Raw genomic sequence first — 15,870 nt, forward strand, 5'->3', positions numbered from 1 at the left:
ACTCCAAACTGAATGTCAGAATGGGAAAGAAAGGTGATTTAAGCAATTTTGAGCGTGGCATGGTTGTTGGTGCCAGACGGGCCGGTCTGAGTATTTCACAATCTGCTCAGTTACTGGGATTTTCACACACAACCATTTCTAGGGTTTACAAAGAATGGTGTGAAAAGGGAAAAACATCAAGTATGCGGCAGTCCTGTGGACTGAAAATGCCTTGTTGATGCTAGAGGTCAGAGGAGAATGGGCCGACTGATTCAAGCTGATAGAAGAGCAACTTTGCCTGAAATAACCACTCGTTACAACCGAGGTATGCAGCAAAGCATTTGTGAAGCCACAACACGCACAACCTTGAGGCGGATGGGCTACAACAGCAGAAGACCCCACCGGGTACCACTCATCTCCACTACAAATAGGAAAAAGAGGCTACAATTTGCAAGAGCTCACCAAAATTGGACAGTTGAAGACTGGAAAAATGTTGCCTGGTCTGATGAGTCTCGATTTCTGTTGAGACATTCAGATGGTAGTGTCAGAATTTGGCGTAAACAGAATGAGAACATGGATCCATCATGCCTTGTTACCACTGCGCAGGCTGGTGGTGGTGGTGTAATGGTGTGGGGGATATTTTTCTTGGCACACTTTAGGCCCCTTAGTGCCAATTGGGCATCGTTTAAATGCCACAGCCTACCTGAGCATTGTTTCTGACCATGTCCATCCCTTTATGGCCACCATGTACCCATCCTCTGATGGCTACTTCCAGCAGGATAATGCACCATGTCACAAAGCTCGAATCATTTCAAATTGGTTTCTTGAACATGACAATGAGTTCACTGTACTAAAATGGCCCCCACAGTCACCAGATCTCAACCCAATAGAGCATCTTTGGGATGTGGTGGAATGGGAGCTTTGTGCCCTGGATGTGCATCCCACAAATCTCCATCAACTGCAAGATGCTATCCTATCAATATGGGCCAACATTTCTAAAGAATGCTTTCAGCACCTTGTTGAATCAATGCCACGTAGAATTAAGGCAGTTCTGAAGGCGAAAGGGGGTCAAACACAGTATTAGTATGGTGTTCCTAATAATCCTTTAGGTGAGTGTATATATATATCTCTACAGTATCAGTGGCGTCTGCAGCTGTACAGCCGTATGCACTGTGCGTACCATGAGCGCTCCGACTGACCTGAAACATTTTGTTCTCTGAGAATATTTCAGCAATAATGACGTGTGTCGTCCCGTACTGATGTTGTCTGTTTAAAAGAACCAGCAATGCCCGATTCACAAGTGAATTGTCTAAACAGGCTTGCAGATATGGTCTGAATTGATTCGTGCTTCATCCGGTTCATTCGGACCGCTCTCTCTCATGGAATCATTTGGAGCAGTTTCTCGCTCATTAAAACAGTATCATGATATTTAAGGACGGTGAGATTGAACAGCGCTGGGTGAGGTTAATATACAGTGTACCTACAATCAACTGAACCAAACGACTGGCTTTTTGAGAGGTAACTTTGAGAAACTTCAGCTAGTGCAGTGCCATGTGAATAAGGGGCTGTTCAAGCTAAACATGTTTTGTCCGCTAACGCTTTAATTGTTTACCATGTAAACATTCTCTAGGTCCAACTGCGTCACATTTCACTGTGATTTTTGCATCTCTCACAGGAGAGCAGCATGTTTTGATGCCATGTTAAAATGTTAGAGATCTTCAGATGATACAACACGCCTCGAGACACCTGCGTTGTTCCCTTTTCGTTGTGGTGCGTCTTGCTTTTTGTGCGAGAATGCGTTTGTTGTTAACGGTCACTGGAAGGAATGCTTTAGCCAATAGTTACATGAATGCTACACATACATGGGAAAATAAACAGAAATGCTTCTCTCAATGTCAACAGAACAATGCTTTGATGTTGTTTTTGCAGTATGCCCCCGGACCCCCCTAGATATAAATGGTAAATGGTCTGCACTTATATAGCGCCTTTTTTAAACTTAGCGGTTACCAAAGCACTTTACACTGTGTCCATTCACACTCACATTCACACACCAATGACAGCAGAGCTGCCATGCAAGGCGCTAGCCTGTCATTTGGAGCAACTTGGGGTTCAGTGTCTTTCCCAAGAACACTTCGGCATGTGGAGTCATGTGGGCGGGAATCGAACCACCAACACTGCGATTAGTGGCCGTCCTGATCCACCACCTGAGCCACAGCCGCCACTAAGTTTATACTGTATATGGTCAGGTGTGATTTATAATTATTTTGTATTGATTATATGCAATTACTTGCAATTAATTGGATCAATTAACCAGCGTATCATGCAATTCATAAAGATACAGTTTTTGTGTATTGACACCCCTAATTATAAAACGTAACTATTCATGATTACACCTTCAAATGGCTTATTGCATATTCGTAGTCATTTTGGCTTATATTTTACTCTTATTGAACTCAAATTGAAACTGAATTGAATATTAGAAGAAAGCAAGCATAATAAATGATCAATCGAATATCACCCTTACAAAGAATTACCATGGATATACTATGGTATCACCATGGTAACACTAACTGTATTAACTATGTTATTGTGGTGGAAAAACGTGTATTCATACTTGTTATTTAATATACTTAATATTCTTTAATTATATACTTCCTTTAAACATGTTAAAGTAGTAGTGGAGATTATTTGCTATTGATCAACTATCACCTTTTTCAGCCAACATTAATATTTGCAATTCATAATTGGCTTTTTGGCTTTATAAGTGAACGCTACAAATGGTGAATGACATCACATGCTTTCTGTATGTGAGTTGTGAGCACATATAGGCATGTATAGTTTGTTTTTAGTTGTTTTTCTCTTTCCTTAATGTCCTTGCTCGTCTGTCATTGAGTGTCAAATGACTGACAGCACACATTAAAGTGAACAACATCTGCTTTAGATTGACAGTTCATAAATCAGACAGCATCTTTTCACATTTCCTCTCTTTGAGTAAATGCCAGAGACCAAACAGTGCAGAACTTTTAAAACCATTCAATAACACTGATGGTGACCATCAGAGGTGTGTGTGTGTGTCTGTAGGTAGTTCCTCCTATAGTGTGTGTGTGTGTGTGTGTGTGTGTGTGTGTGTCTGTAGGTAGTTCCTCCTATGGTGTGTGTGTGTGTGTGTGTGTGTGTGTGTGTGTGTGTGTGTGTGTGTGTGTGTGTGTGTCTGTAGGTAGTTCCTCCTATAGTGTGTGTGTGTGTGTGTGTGTCTGTAGGTAGTTCCTCCTATGGTATGTGTGTGTGTGTGTGTGTGTGTGTGTCTCTGTAGGTAGTTCCTCCTATGGTGTGTGTGTTTTTGTCGTCCCTCCTATAATCTCTGTATATGTTTGTGTTTAGTTTTTGCAGGACACCTTGGACGCTCTCTTCAACATTATGATGGAGAATTCAGACAGTGAAACGTTCGATACGCTAGTGTTTGATGCTCTGGTAAGATTCACAGTGGAAAGAAGTTGTTGAGCATGTTTCTTTCCATTTCTTGCCGACATTATATACAGTTAATAATACAGCCAGTATATAGCAAACAAAGTATATAAAAGCTAATGCAAAATAAAGAGCCAAATAAAAAGCTGTAAAATAAAATATATATTATAAATAGTTATTGCATTTCAAAATGTATTTTATATATATATATATATATATATATATATACACTCACCTAGAACTTTATTAGGAACACCTGTACACCTACTTATTCATTTGATTATCTAATCAGCCAATCATATGGCAGCAATGCACTGCATAAAATCATGCAAATATGGGTCAGGAGCTTCAGTTAATGTTCACATCAACCATCACAATAGGGAAAATTGGTGGCATGATTGTTGGTGCCAGACAGGCTGGTTTGACTGGTATAACTGCTGATCTCCTTGGATTTTCATGCACAACAGACACTATAGTCTCTAGAGTTTACTCAGAATGGTGCCAAAAACAAAAAACATACAGTCAGCGGCAGGTCTGTGGACAGAAACACATTGTTGATGAAAAAGGTCAACGGGCCAGACAGGTTTGAGCTGACAGAAAGGCTACAGTAACTCAGATAACCACTCTGTACATTTGTAGTGTGCAGAATAGCATCTAAGAATGCAAACACATCGAACCTTGAGGCGATTGGGCTACAACAGCAGAAGACCATATTGGGAACTATTTTTAGGACCATACTGTTCCTAATAAAGTTCTAGGTGAGTGTATATATATTACATTAATAATGACTTTAAAAATATATATTATACATTTTTAAATACAATAACTATTTATAATATTTACAGCTTTTTATTTTACTTTTTATATTTGTATATGCTATATACTGTTTTATATTTATTTATATATATACACCTATATTTACTTTTTATTTTACTTTATTTTGCATTAACTTGTATATATATTTTGTTTGCTATATACTGACTGTATTAGTGTATTACTAACTATTTTTATGAAGTTTAACTACGTTATACTGTGTTTATATTTATATGTACTGTATAATAACAATTTTATACTATGCACTATATATAATACATTATATTCTTAATTTGTATTAAAATATTTCACATTACCAAATATATTTTTATACTATTTACTTAATATATACTAACTATATTTTATATATAATATATGTATATATGTATATGTGTATACATATATATATATATATATATATATACACACATACAGTGCATTCATACAATGTTCATTTTATTTTCACGTTTTATGTTGCAGCCTTATGCTAAAATTTGTAAAATATATTTTTTTTCACATCAATCTACACTTCATTCCACATAATGACAACGAAAAAATTACTTTTGTTATTAATTGTTTATTAAGAAAAAAAATGAATTCATATTGACATAAGTATTCAGCCCCTTAACCCATATGATGCGACAAGCTTTGCACACATGGATTTGGGGATTTTCTGCCATTCTTCTCTGCAGATTCTCTCAAGCTCTGTCAGGTTGGATGGGTGACTGTCAGTGGACAGCCATTTTCAGATCTCTCCAGAGTTGTTAGATTAGGTTCAAGTCTGGACTCTGGCTGGGCCACTCAAGGACTTTCTCAGAGTTGTCCCGTAGCCACTCTTGCATTGTCTTAGCTGTGTGCTTAGGGTCATTGTCCTGTTGAAAGGTGAACCTTGGGCCCATTCTGAAGTCCTGAACACTCTGGACCAGGTTTTCATTGAGGATATCTCTGTATCTTGCTACATTCAACTTTCCTTCAACCCTGACCAGTCCCCAGTCTTTGCCACTGAAAACACCCCACAGTATGATGCTACCACCACCATGCTTCACCGTTGGGATGGTGTTGCACAGATTAGGAGCTGTGCCTGGTTTCCTCCAGGCATTGTGCTTAGAATTGAGGGGAAACAGTTCAATCTTCATTTCATCAGACCAGAGAATCTTGTTTCTCACAGTCTAAGAGTCCTTTAGGTGGTTTTTTGCAAATTTTTCCAACCGGGCTTTCATGTGTTTTGCACTGAGAGGCTTCCATCTGGCCACTCTGCCATAAAGCCCAGATTAGTGGAGTGTTTCAGTGATGGTTTTCCACACATCTCCACACATGATCTCTGGAGCTCAACCAGAGTGACCATCGGGTTCTTGGTCACCTCTCTTATCAAGGCCCTTCTCCCCAAGGCAATTGCTCCTTTTGACCGGGCGGCCAGCACTAGGAAGAGTCCTGGTTGTTCCTGATTTCTTTTATTTAAGAATTATGGATGGCATTGTGCTCTTGGGGACCTTCAATGCAGTCAAAACATTTTTTAGCTTTTCCCAGGTCTGTGCCTCGACACGATCCTGTTTCTGAGCTCTCCAGACAGTTACTTATAACTCATGGCTTGGTTTTTGCTCTGATATGCATTTTCAGCTGTGAAACCTTATATAGACAAGTGTGCGCCTTTCCAAATCATGTCCAGTCAGTTGCATTTGCCACAGGTGGACTCCAATCAAAGTGTAAAACATCTCAAAGATGATCCAGAGTAATGGGATGCACCTGAGCTAAATTTCAAGTGTCATAGCAAAGGGTCTGAATACTTATGCCAATGTGATATTTCAGTTTTTTCTTTTGAATACATCTGCAAATTTATAAAAAAAAAATCTGTTTTTTGCGTTGTCATTGAGGTATGCATTGTAGATTGATGTAATTTTTTTAATATTATATAGCATATGGTTGCAAAATAACACAATTTGAAAAAAGAAGAGGTCTTAATATTTGATGAATGCACTGTACATATAAATTACATGTATTTTATATAACTATATTATATACATATGTATTTAACAATGTAATATACTTCATTTAACTTATATTTTTAGAAACTATGTAACTTTGTAAGTAAAAACTAATTATGATAAAAAATTTATTATTGTTATTTTGTAGTGGCTCCTTTATTTGAGCAACTACAACAACGATTCCCTAGATTTTTGTTGTTATATATACGGCGATCAGGCAGAACATTAAAACCACCTGCCTAATATTGTGTACGTCCCCCTCGTGCCGCCAAAACAGCACCAACCTGCGTCTCAGGATAGCATGCAGAGATGATATTCTTCTCACCACAATTGTACAGAGTGATTATCTGAGTTACCATAGAGTTTATCAGTTCAAACCAGTCTGACCATTCTCTGTTGACCCTCTCATCAACAAGACATTTCCAGCCACAGAACTGACGCTCACTGGATGTTTTTTGTTTTTGGCACCATTCAGAGTACATTTTAGAGACTGTTGGGCATGAAAATCCCTGAAATACTCAAACCAGCCCATGTGGCACCACACACACACACACACACGCACACACACACACACTCTTTTATATTCTGACTGTGTCTTTGGTTCCGAAAGGTCTTTATAATCGGACTGATCGCTGACAGAAAGTTCCATCACTTTAATCCCGTCCTGGAGACATACATCCGCAAACACTTCAGCGCCACCCTCGCATACACGTGAGTGCCAAATCACAAAAAAGTTTAATGTTTCTCTAATATTTCTTGTCATTGCTTTGTATAACAGAGACATTTTTATGTTTGATTTTCTCTGATGCTGTCCTTCTCTCTCTCTCAATAAGTTTGTGTTTGGGTGCTTTTGTGTTGCTGACTGTGTGTCCAACGTATTCTTGGTGTGAATATTTTTCAGAAAACTGATGAAAGTTTTGAAGAACTATGTGGATAATGCCGAGAAGCTCACAGACCAGCTGCTGAAAGCCCTGAAAGCTTTGGAGTACATCTTCAAATTCATCGTGAGGTCTCGTGTTCTCTTTAACCAGTACGTGCTTTCATCACATTATCATCAATTACATCAGATATTTTCAGATTGTGAAGATTAGTTCACAGTGACAGCCCAAATCGAAGATTACTTATTTTTTTTAAGGTAATTTCTGACTCAAATCCACAGTTTTTGTTTTGTTTGAAATGTATAAAATAGCATAACCAGTTTTCTCGTGCAAAATGCAAGAAAATAAGCTAATGCACATTTCCAGTTTTCTAATTGCTCTTTCAAAACTGATAGCTCAATACTGTTTGTTGTTTGCAGATGAAACTTGGTACTGTACTGGATATTATCCAGTCACATACGCACACAAAATATTAAGATCATATTTAACAAATAATAATTTAAATCTGAAATGACAGCATGTCTAAGCTCCACAACATTTCTTGTTGTGCAAATCCATTTTTGTTACATCATATCTGTCGTTCAGACCGAGAAAAGAGTCAGCTTTATTTAATTGGCAGATGTGAAGTGCTCTTGTTCTCTGAGTGATGGAGGATGTGTTTTAGCCAGTCAGGAAGTGGAATGGACGGCAGTGCTGATTTAGAGACCGAGGACATGTTGAGTAATGACATGGCCTAAATTAAGTTCACCGCCGGTGATTAGCTTGTTGTCTGCAGGTGAAGTATATGACTGCTTCCCTTAGCACCGTCTGAAGAGAGATTGTGACTCCCTTAACTACCTGAGCGCTCAGAACACCTGACAACCTCAGACTTCTGAAGGACACTAATGAGGAGAGACTTTGGTGCATGCAGACAGAGCAAACCCGCTGCTAGTGTTCAAGAGTTCATACATATACCAGCCGTACACAGCTTATAGATGGCCTCCAAAACATATCTGTTGCGTGATGTCTGAGTTGTGAACGAATGACTTTTATAAGCTGGTGCTTTTTAATATATAAATGTTAAACATGTGAGTTATTGTTAGGTAACAGTTCATTCACTTACTGAACTGTGAGTCATTTTCAGGCATCATTTTTGCATTATTATTGCTATTTGTAGGGTACAACGGTGCTATAAGCACACCTTAAGGAAACAAAATTCTGGTCACAGAGCATCAAGATATTTATTGATGGCGCAACATCATTTGTATGAAAATGAATTATAAAAAAAGGTTGTTTTTGGGGGTTTTAGCCACCAGGGGGTTTAGAGTGATATTGTGTAGATATAGGCACAATAGATATAGTGTAACATTTCTCAACTAATGCAGATACATTTGAGACAGCAAGATGCTTTTTTTGATAAACAAATTATGCTAATGCTTATTCAAAATTACTAAGGAAAGGGGTGCACTGTTTCCATGTTAATTTCAAACTCATTTGGCATTTTATTACATCTAAAGTATAAACAAATGAATCTCCATTGTGAATTGATCAGTCAATGTGAGCCCACTTTCAATATTTGTCATAATTACACTGATCAGTTACAACATTAAAACCACTGACAGCTGAAGTGAATAAAAAATGTATTATCTCGTATCAATGGCACCTGTCAAGGGGTGGGATATATTAGGCAGCAAGTCAGTTCTTGAATTTCATGTGTTGGAAGTAGGAAAAATGTGCAAGCTTAAGGGTCTGAGTGACTTTGACAAGGGCCAAGCTAGACGACTGGGTCAGAGCTTCTCCAAAACGGCAGGTTTTCTCAGTGTGCAGTGGTTAGTACCTACCAAAACTGGTCCAAGGAAGGACAACCGGTGAGCTGGCGACAGGGTCATGGATGCCCAAGGCTCATTGACGTGTGTGGGGAGTAATGCAGGACATGATAGAAAGATGTAAGAACACACAGTGCATCGCAGTTTGCTGCGTATGTTGCTGCTTAGCCGCAGACTGGTCAGAGTTTCCATGCTGACCCCTAAAGTGCCTACAGTGGGCACGTGAGTAAGTCAGGCAATCTTGCATTGGGAGTATGTGACAAGGAGGAGGGCGTGGCTGGGCTGTAAGGATGAACAGCTCGACCATGCCCCCCTCCTCATCACAGTCATTTACCTGGGGAATGGAAGGCAGGCGTGCCGGCGGAGGCAGTGTGATGCTCAGTGTGAAGCTTCAATTTTTCCAAATTACACACAAATGGTGAAAATATAATTTATTTTTGTGCATTTAGGATACTTCAAATGTTAGCTATGAAATTAGCCTCAGCAGGAAAACCTAAAAAATGTCATTTCCATCAGCATCATTTCCAGCACACAATCCAAATAAACACAATACAGAATTTGAGATGTGCTGAAATGACACTGATGACTTTCAGAAAGCAATGAAAAAAAAAAGACAAATCTCCTGTAATGCATGTACATACACTGTTTGGACATTGCTAGTAGACAATTTCAATAAACTAGAGTGAGAGTGGAAAAAATGACTTAAGATTTTAGAAATCCACAGTGTTAAAAGTTCCCAAAGTTGAAGAAACACCCAATTATAATTAGCTTTAAAGGTGAAGCACCACTAGCGGCACCAAACAGAATTGCAAAAATGCTGTTTTCAAATTAGTTTCAAACACTTCCTCTGTCTGCTATTGGTTGGTCATGTATTTAGTCCCGCCCTGAACTCGTGCCATTGGTTTAGGTTGCTCAAACTAGCAATTTGCAATTCCATTTGCTGCCACTACTTGTGCAGAAAGTACACACTTCAGCTTTAGTAAAAGTCATTGGAGACCTACCATATGTCAGCATTTAAAAAGAATTAATAGTTGACTGGGCTGTGAAAATATTTGTTAAGGCCCCATTAACTAAGTGTGTGTATGTTTTGACATGGAGGCGTTTCTAATGTAAACGCTCTGGATGAGTGTGAAATTTCTGACCTCACGATAACAAAAAGAGTGAAGAAAATCAGGTGGCGCAAATCGAATCAGCAAAGGCAGTCGACGATAATTTAATATATGATAATTCCCCTGATGTTTGTGTGGAGCTTTGGAGCGATTCCAAGAGGGCCCGTTGGCTCTCTGCCCTTCAAAATAAATTACAGAGCGATTCATCAATGTGATCAGCCTGTAATCACGAGCTAGTTTAGAGATGGCAGTGAACAGGTGTGTGAGTGCGTGTGTGTGTGAGTGTGTGTGTGAGTGGTTTGGTGCATTGTTTGTGCAGAATTGCTAGTTTGATGCCATGCATTGAAGAAATTATTTTTGAGGCCCGACTGCCTGATCGTTTAATGTCTGTGTGTTTCCATGTGTCTTCCGTCCTTCAGACTCTACGAGAACAAAGGCGAGAGTGATTTCATGGAGTCCCTTCGCAATCTCTTTGCCTCATTTAACGCCATGATGAACAGCAATGCCGACGGTATCAGCGGGGTGAAGGTGAGATCAGTCTGAGAACATGTTCCCAATGATACCTAAACATTGTAAATACATGTTTTTGTCATTTACTCACTCTAATGTCATTACAAATCTGTATAGCTGTATATCAAAAGGAGATGACAGAATGTGACCAGGGGGATGTCAAGCTCTAAAAAGTACATCAAAGAACCATAAAATTAGTCCATACGACTTGTGTGCTATAGTCTTCTGAAGCTATTTCCTCTTATCACTAGTGTCGGACAAAAAGAGTGTTTATACATCCCCGTTTTTGCAAATTGATTTTTACGTATAACTCTGTAAAATTGCAGATTATCAGTTAACAAACACTTACTTTTCACCCTATTCCTCACACAATGCTATTTTGTATATCAAAAACAATCAAAACGGTTTTACTTGAACTTTTCACATTTTGCATTACATCACCAACTTGCAATTGCATGGCAGCTGAATTGATAGAGCGGTGCAAAGGACAGTGGTATGAGTTGCTAATGCAATTGTGTTTTATTTCACATTTCCTGCCAATATTCCTAAAAATCGTTTAGGTTTAAGACAGGGAAGTCGTTTTATTGTAACTCAATAGAGCATTAAAGGGATAGTTCACACAAAAATGAAAATTCTCTCATCATTTACTCATCCTCATGCCATCCCAGATCTGTATGACTTTCTTTCCTTATTAGAACACAAATGAAGCTCTGTAGGTCCATACAATGCAAGTGAATGGTGACCAGACCTTTTGTAGCTTCAAAAATCACATAAAGGAAACATACAAGTAATCCATATGACTCCAGTAGTTAAATCTATATCTTCGGAAGCGATATATTAGGTGTGGGTGAGAAACAGGACCATATTTAAGTCCTGTTTTACTCTAAATCTCCACTTTAACTTTCACTTTCAGAAGTAAAAGTGAAAGTGGAGATTAAGAGTAAAAAAAACAAAAAAATAAAAAACATACATTTTTATCCGTTTCTCACCCACATCTATTATATCGCTTCTGAAGATATGGATTCATCCACTGGAGCCATATGAATTAGATAATTATAATAATAATTCCTTACATTTATATAGCGCTTTTCTAGGCACTCAAAGCACATTACATAGGATAGGGGGAAACCAGTGTGCAGCATCCACCTGGATGATGCGACTGCACCCGTAGTGCGCCAGTACGCCCACCACACACTAGCTATTGGTGGAGAAGAGTGTAGAGTGATGTAGCCATTTCAGTGATGGAGATTATTAGGGATATAATAGATATGGGCCAATGGGGGGAATTGCACCAGGACACTGCTTCTACCCCTACTCTTTACAAGAACTCGGTTTAACGTCTCATACGAAAGACGGTGCTTTTTTTTTAAAAGAGTATTGTGTCCCTGTCACTATACTGGGGCATTAGGACCCATACTGACCGCAGGGTGAGCACCCCCTGCTGGCCTCACTAATACCTCTTCCAGCAGCAACCTCAGTTTTCCCCAGGAGGCCTCTCATCATGGTACTGGCCAGGCTCAACCCTGCTTGGCTTTAGTGGGCAACCAAGAAAGAGCTGCAGGGTGATATGGCTGCTCGTTTCCTTTATGTGATTTTTGGAGCTTCAAAAGTCTGATCACAATTCACTTGCATTGTATGGACCTACAGAGCAGAGTTTTTGTTTTGCTGCATAACGAAAGCCATACACATCTGGGATGGCATGAGGGTGAGTAAAAGATGAGAGAATTATAATTTTGGGGTGAACTATCTCTTTAACCTTGAAAACCTAATGGTTGGGAGGCAATATAAATCACGTTTGGCGCCACTCAGTGGACATTTCACCATGGAACTTTTGCGTTATGTGCAAGGAACCACATATGATACATTTTGCCAAAAATTCACCACAGTCGTGTGATCAAGCTGCATTTTTGAGGCTCAACATTAGCATTGGCTGACGTTTAATTTCATTGTATTGAAATGATTAGCATGCACGTTTTCAAAACATCTTTTGTTTTAGTTTTGAAGTGGCATTAGAATCAGTACATGGTGACAGAATTGCAATTTCCATCTCTCTTTTGTTTGTTTGTATCAAAATATGAGCTTCCTATGCTTGAATGCTCTCTATTTCTGAGCACATCCTGTGAGAATCATGGTTTGATCCTAACGGAGAGCAAAATTATTAATGTTTTTGTCTTTCTGTCCAGCGTTCTTTTCATCTCTTGAAGTGTTCACAGCTTTCTCTCTCTCTCTCTCTCTATATATATATAAATGTGTGTGTGTGTGTCTCTCTCTCCTCATCTCGCCGCCTCTCTCCTCTGTGGCTCTGGGTTCGTTCTGTTTAGCTTCTCCTCAAGGTACTCTATCGCTCCTTTTCTTCCTTCATCTGTTTCTTTGCTCCTCCTCTCCATTTGTCTGCCATTGTTTATGTCCTTGACCTTTATTGTCACTTCCTTTTTATGTTAACATACCTCGTCTGTAACATACACACTTTGTGGCTGACACAAAAGATCAAGCCCTCCAGCCGGGTTGTGAGTCAGCCTGGAGCAGTGCAGGTGGCTGAGATCTTAGCGGTTTTGTCAGCACATAAATAATGTATCTTGCTTAGATGCACTTAGGGTATGATAAGGAATGGAATGGACACTGTTCACTCTTCCGGTCTTGTTATATAAGCAATGTGAGAGACACTGTCAACATAATGGCTTGCCAGAAGTGCGTTCAGTACATACTCGCACACTTGTTTTCAAACTTGTTTTGTATTCCTTGATATTGGAGAGAGATTGTCCTGTGTAGTCAGACTTTTGACTGACGTCATAAAATCTGGTCCACATTGCAGCTTATTCTGGCCAAGAACCGCCCGATTAGACAGGACGACACCATCTGACTGACATGTCAGGCAACCACTGACGGTTTTCAGACAAAATTGGACCTAACTCTTGAAAACCAAATTGAATATTCTGTGTATCCAACTTGGTTGTGTGTGTTAAGACATTAATCTTTTAATTCGAAGCAAAAGATAATTCAAATGTGTAGGCCAGAGACATTATGAGGAGAGGTGCACAAAATTTGCCAATTTCCTGGACCTATTTTACTCCAATAATCAAAAGAAACGCAAGAAATAGTATTATTTTGCATAGAGAAATGTAATTATTATTATAATTTTTTTTACATTGTGACATAATTTTCTTGAGTTTTGCACTTTTTACTTCTCAATTCTCAGTACTGCAAAGTGAGTATAAAAGTATATATTATTTACATTGTGCAGAATTTTTGCATCAAAATATTAGTACTTTGGTACTGCGTCTTTTTCACTGATTTGAAAAAAAAAAAATAAAATAAAAAATATATATATATATAAATTGTGTTTATGTATGTATATAAATATATATACACATGCGCACACACACACACACACACACACATATATATATATATATATATACATGCATACATACATACATACATACATACATACACAAACACACACATATATATATATATATTAGTTGCGGTGAAACGTTTGAAAAATAACAATTTTCTCTGATTAATCGCGATAAAGTAGTTACATAACAAGCATTCAATTTTTGATTTTTTTTTTTATCATGGATGCAAGTATAGTGGGAAGGAGGTATTGCCCCAAGTGAAGGAGTTCAAGTACCTCGGGGTCTTGTTCACGAGTGAGGGGACAATGGAGCGGGAGGTTGGCCGGAGAATCGGGGCAGCGGGGCGGTATTGCACTCGCTCTATCGCACCGTTAGTCACGAAAAGAGAGCTGAGCCGAAGGCAAAGCTCTCGATCTACCGGTCAATTTTTGTTCCTACCCTCACCTATGGTCATGAAGGCTGGGTCATGACCGAAAGAACTAGGTCAGCGAGTACAAGCGGCCGAAATGGGCTTCCTCAGAAGGGTGGCGGGCTTCTCCCTTAGAGATAGGGTGAGGAGCTCAGTCATCCGTGAGGAGCTCGGAGTAGAGCCGCTGCTCCTTTGCGTCGAAAGGAGTCAGTTGAGGTGGTTTGGGCATCTGGTAATGATGCCCCTGGCGCCTCCCTAGGGAGGTGTTTCAGGCACGTCCAGCTGGGAGGAGGCCTCGGGAAGACCCAGGATTAGGTGGAGAGATTACATCTCCACACTGGCCTGGGAACGCCTCGGGGTCCCCCAGTCAGAGCTGGTTAATGTGGCTCGGGATAGGGAAGTTTGGGGCCCCCTGCTGGAGCAGCTGCCCCCGTGACCCGACTTTGGATAAGCGGCTGAAGATGTATGGATGGATGGATGCAAGTATATTTATGCATGCCATAAAAACAGTGGATAAGTTGTAAAAGTCTTCTGCCGTTTTACAGCGGAATAAATAGAATAAAATTGCAGATTTAATTCAGATCAAGCTTTATTTGCAAATCAATTTAAGTGTACATTGCCAATGCATTATTAGACAATATACAAACAGATGTAAAACATACTGAATGTAAAGGTTAATTTGCTGCAGTTTATAACATTAAAACTATTATTTTCTTTGGCTGCCGTTCAGTCTGTACTAGTATACCTGGCTGCAGTTCGCTGAACTAAATCATTCAGTCTGTATCGTGCACACGCTTGGTCTCTCTTGGGCAGTTCTGCTATTGACACTGCTGCTGATGAAAGTTATTGAGCATTTTCAAGCGATGCAAATAAATAAAGCAGCTTGCCCATATTTCTCGCATGCCTGGTTCATCACTTGCACGGAAATTCTTCATTCTCCATACAGTAAATCCACTCCCGTATATTATGCCTGGAAAGGGAATAGAATCTTTTCAAAGTAAATAATCTGTATGCGTTACGGAAATGAGAATTGGGGGGTAAAATACGCTCAAGTGTCCTGAAAATAAGTTCTCCATCCAAAATATCTTTATAATCCTTAATGTAGGCTGCATTTTCTTTATGCACATTTTTAAAATAAATTTTGGGTTAAATTTGATCAGAACATTTTCTTGACAACCCAACCTTAGATCTGGCCGTAACTGTACTTTATTGTCAGAGTATCACTGTAAGTATTGTTCATACTTTGGGTTAGTGATTTTTAGCAGCCACCCAGAACACCCGATCAACTACAAGCAAATATTCAGTTTCACCCTCAGTTTGTATCATTTCACCAAAACAAGCAGGCTGTCAAGACTTACCATCTGACTAGACAATAACAATTTGAGACATTTATAATGCATCTTTCACACGTTCATTAAACACGATCTTTGCAACAAATCCTTTTATCCTGTCAAATGTTTTTTTCTTGCATTTCAAGGGAACGACAAACTCTGGTGCACAACATTTAGAATTCTCCCAGATGATTCATAAATGCTTTTACAATTTACATTTTTTTTTTTTT

At 39.1% G+C, this 15,870-nt stretch overlaps 1 protein-coding gene across 1 annotated transcript in view; it reads left to right on the forward strand.

The window, feature by feature from the left end:
• Positions 1-15,870, forward strand: part of dock1 (dedicator of cytokinesis 1) — a 308,833-nt gene that overhangs the window by 85,872 nt on the left and 207,091 nt on the right. Inside the window, exons 20-23 of the mRNA XM_052112963.1 lie at positions 3,361-3,450; positions 6,850-6,950; positions 7,141-7,269; positions 10,451-10,559. Coding sequence (XP_051968923.1) covers positions 3,361-3,450; positions 6,850-6,950; positions 7,141-7,269; positions 10,451-10,559 — 429 coding nt within the window. The remainder of the gene's footprint in view (positions 1-3,360; positions 3,451-6,849; positions 6,951-7,140; positions 7,270-10,450; positions 10,560-15,870) is intronic.

Source organism: Xyrauchen texanus, chromosome 40 (assembly GCF_025860055.1).
Source record: "Xyrauchen texanus isolate HMW12.3.18 chromosome 40, RBS_HiC_50CHRs, whole genome shotgun sequence".
Taxonomy (NCBI): Eukaryota; Metazoa; Chordata; class Actinopteri; order Cypriniformes; family Catostomidae; genus Xyrauchen; species Xyrauchen texanus.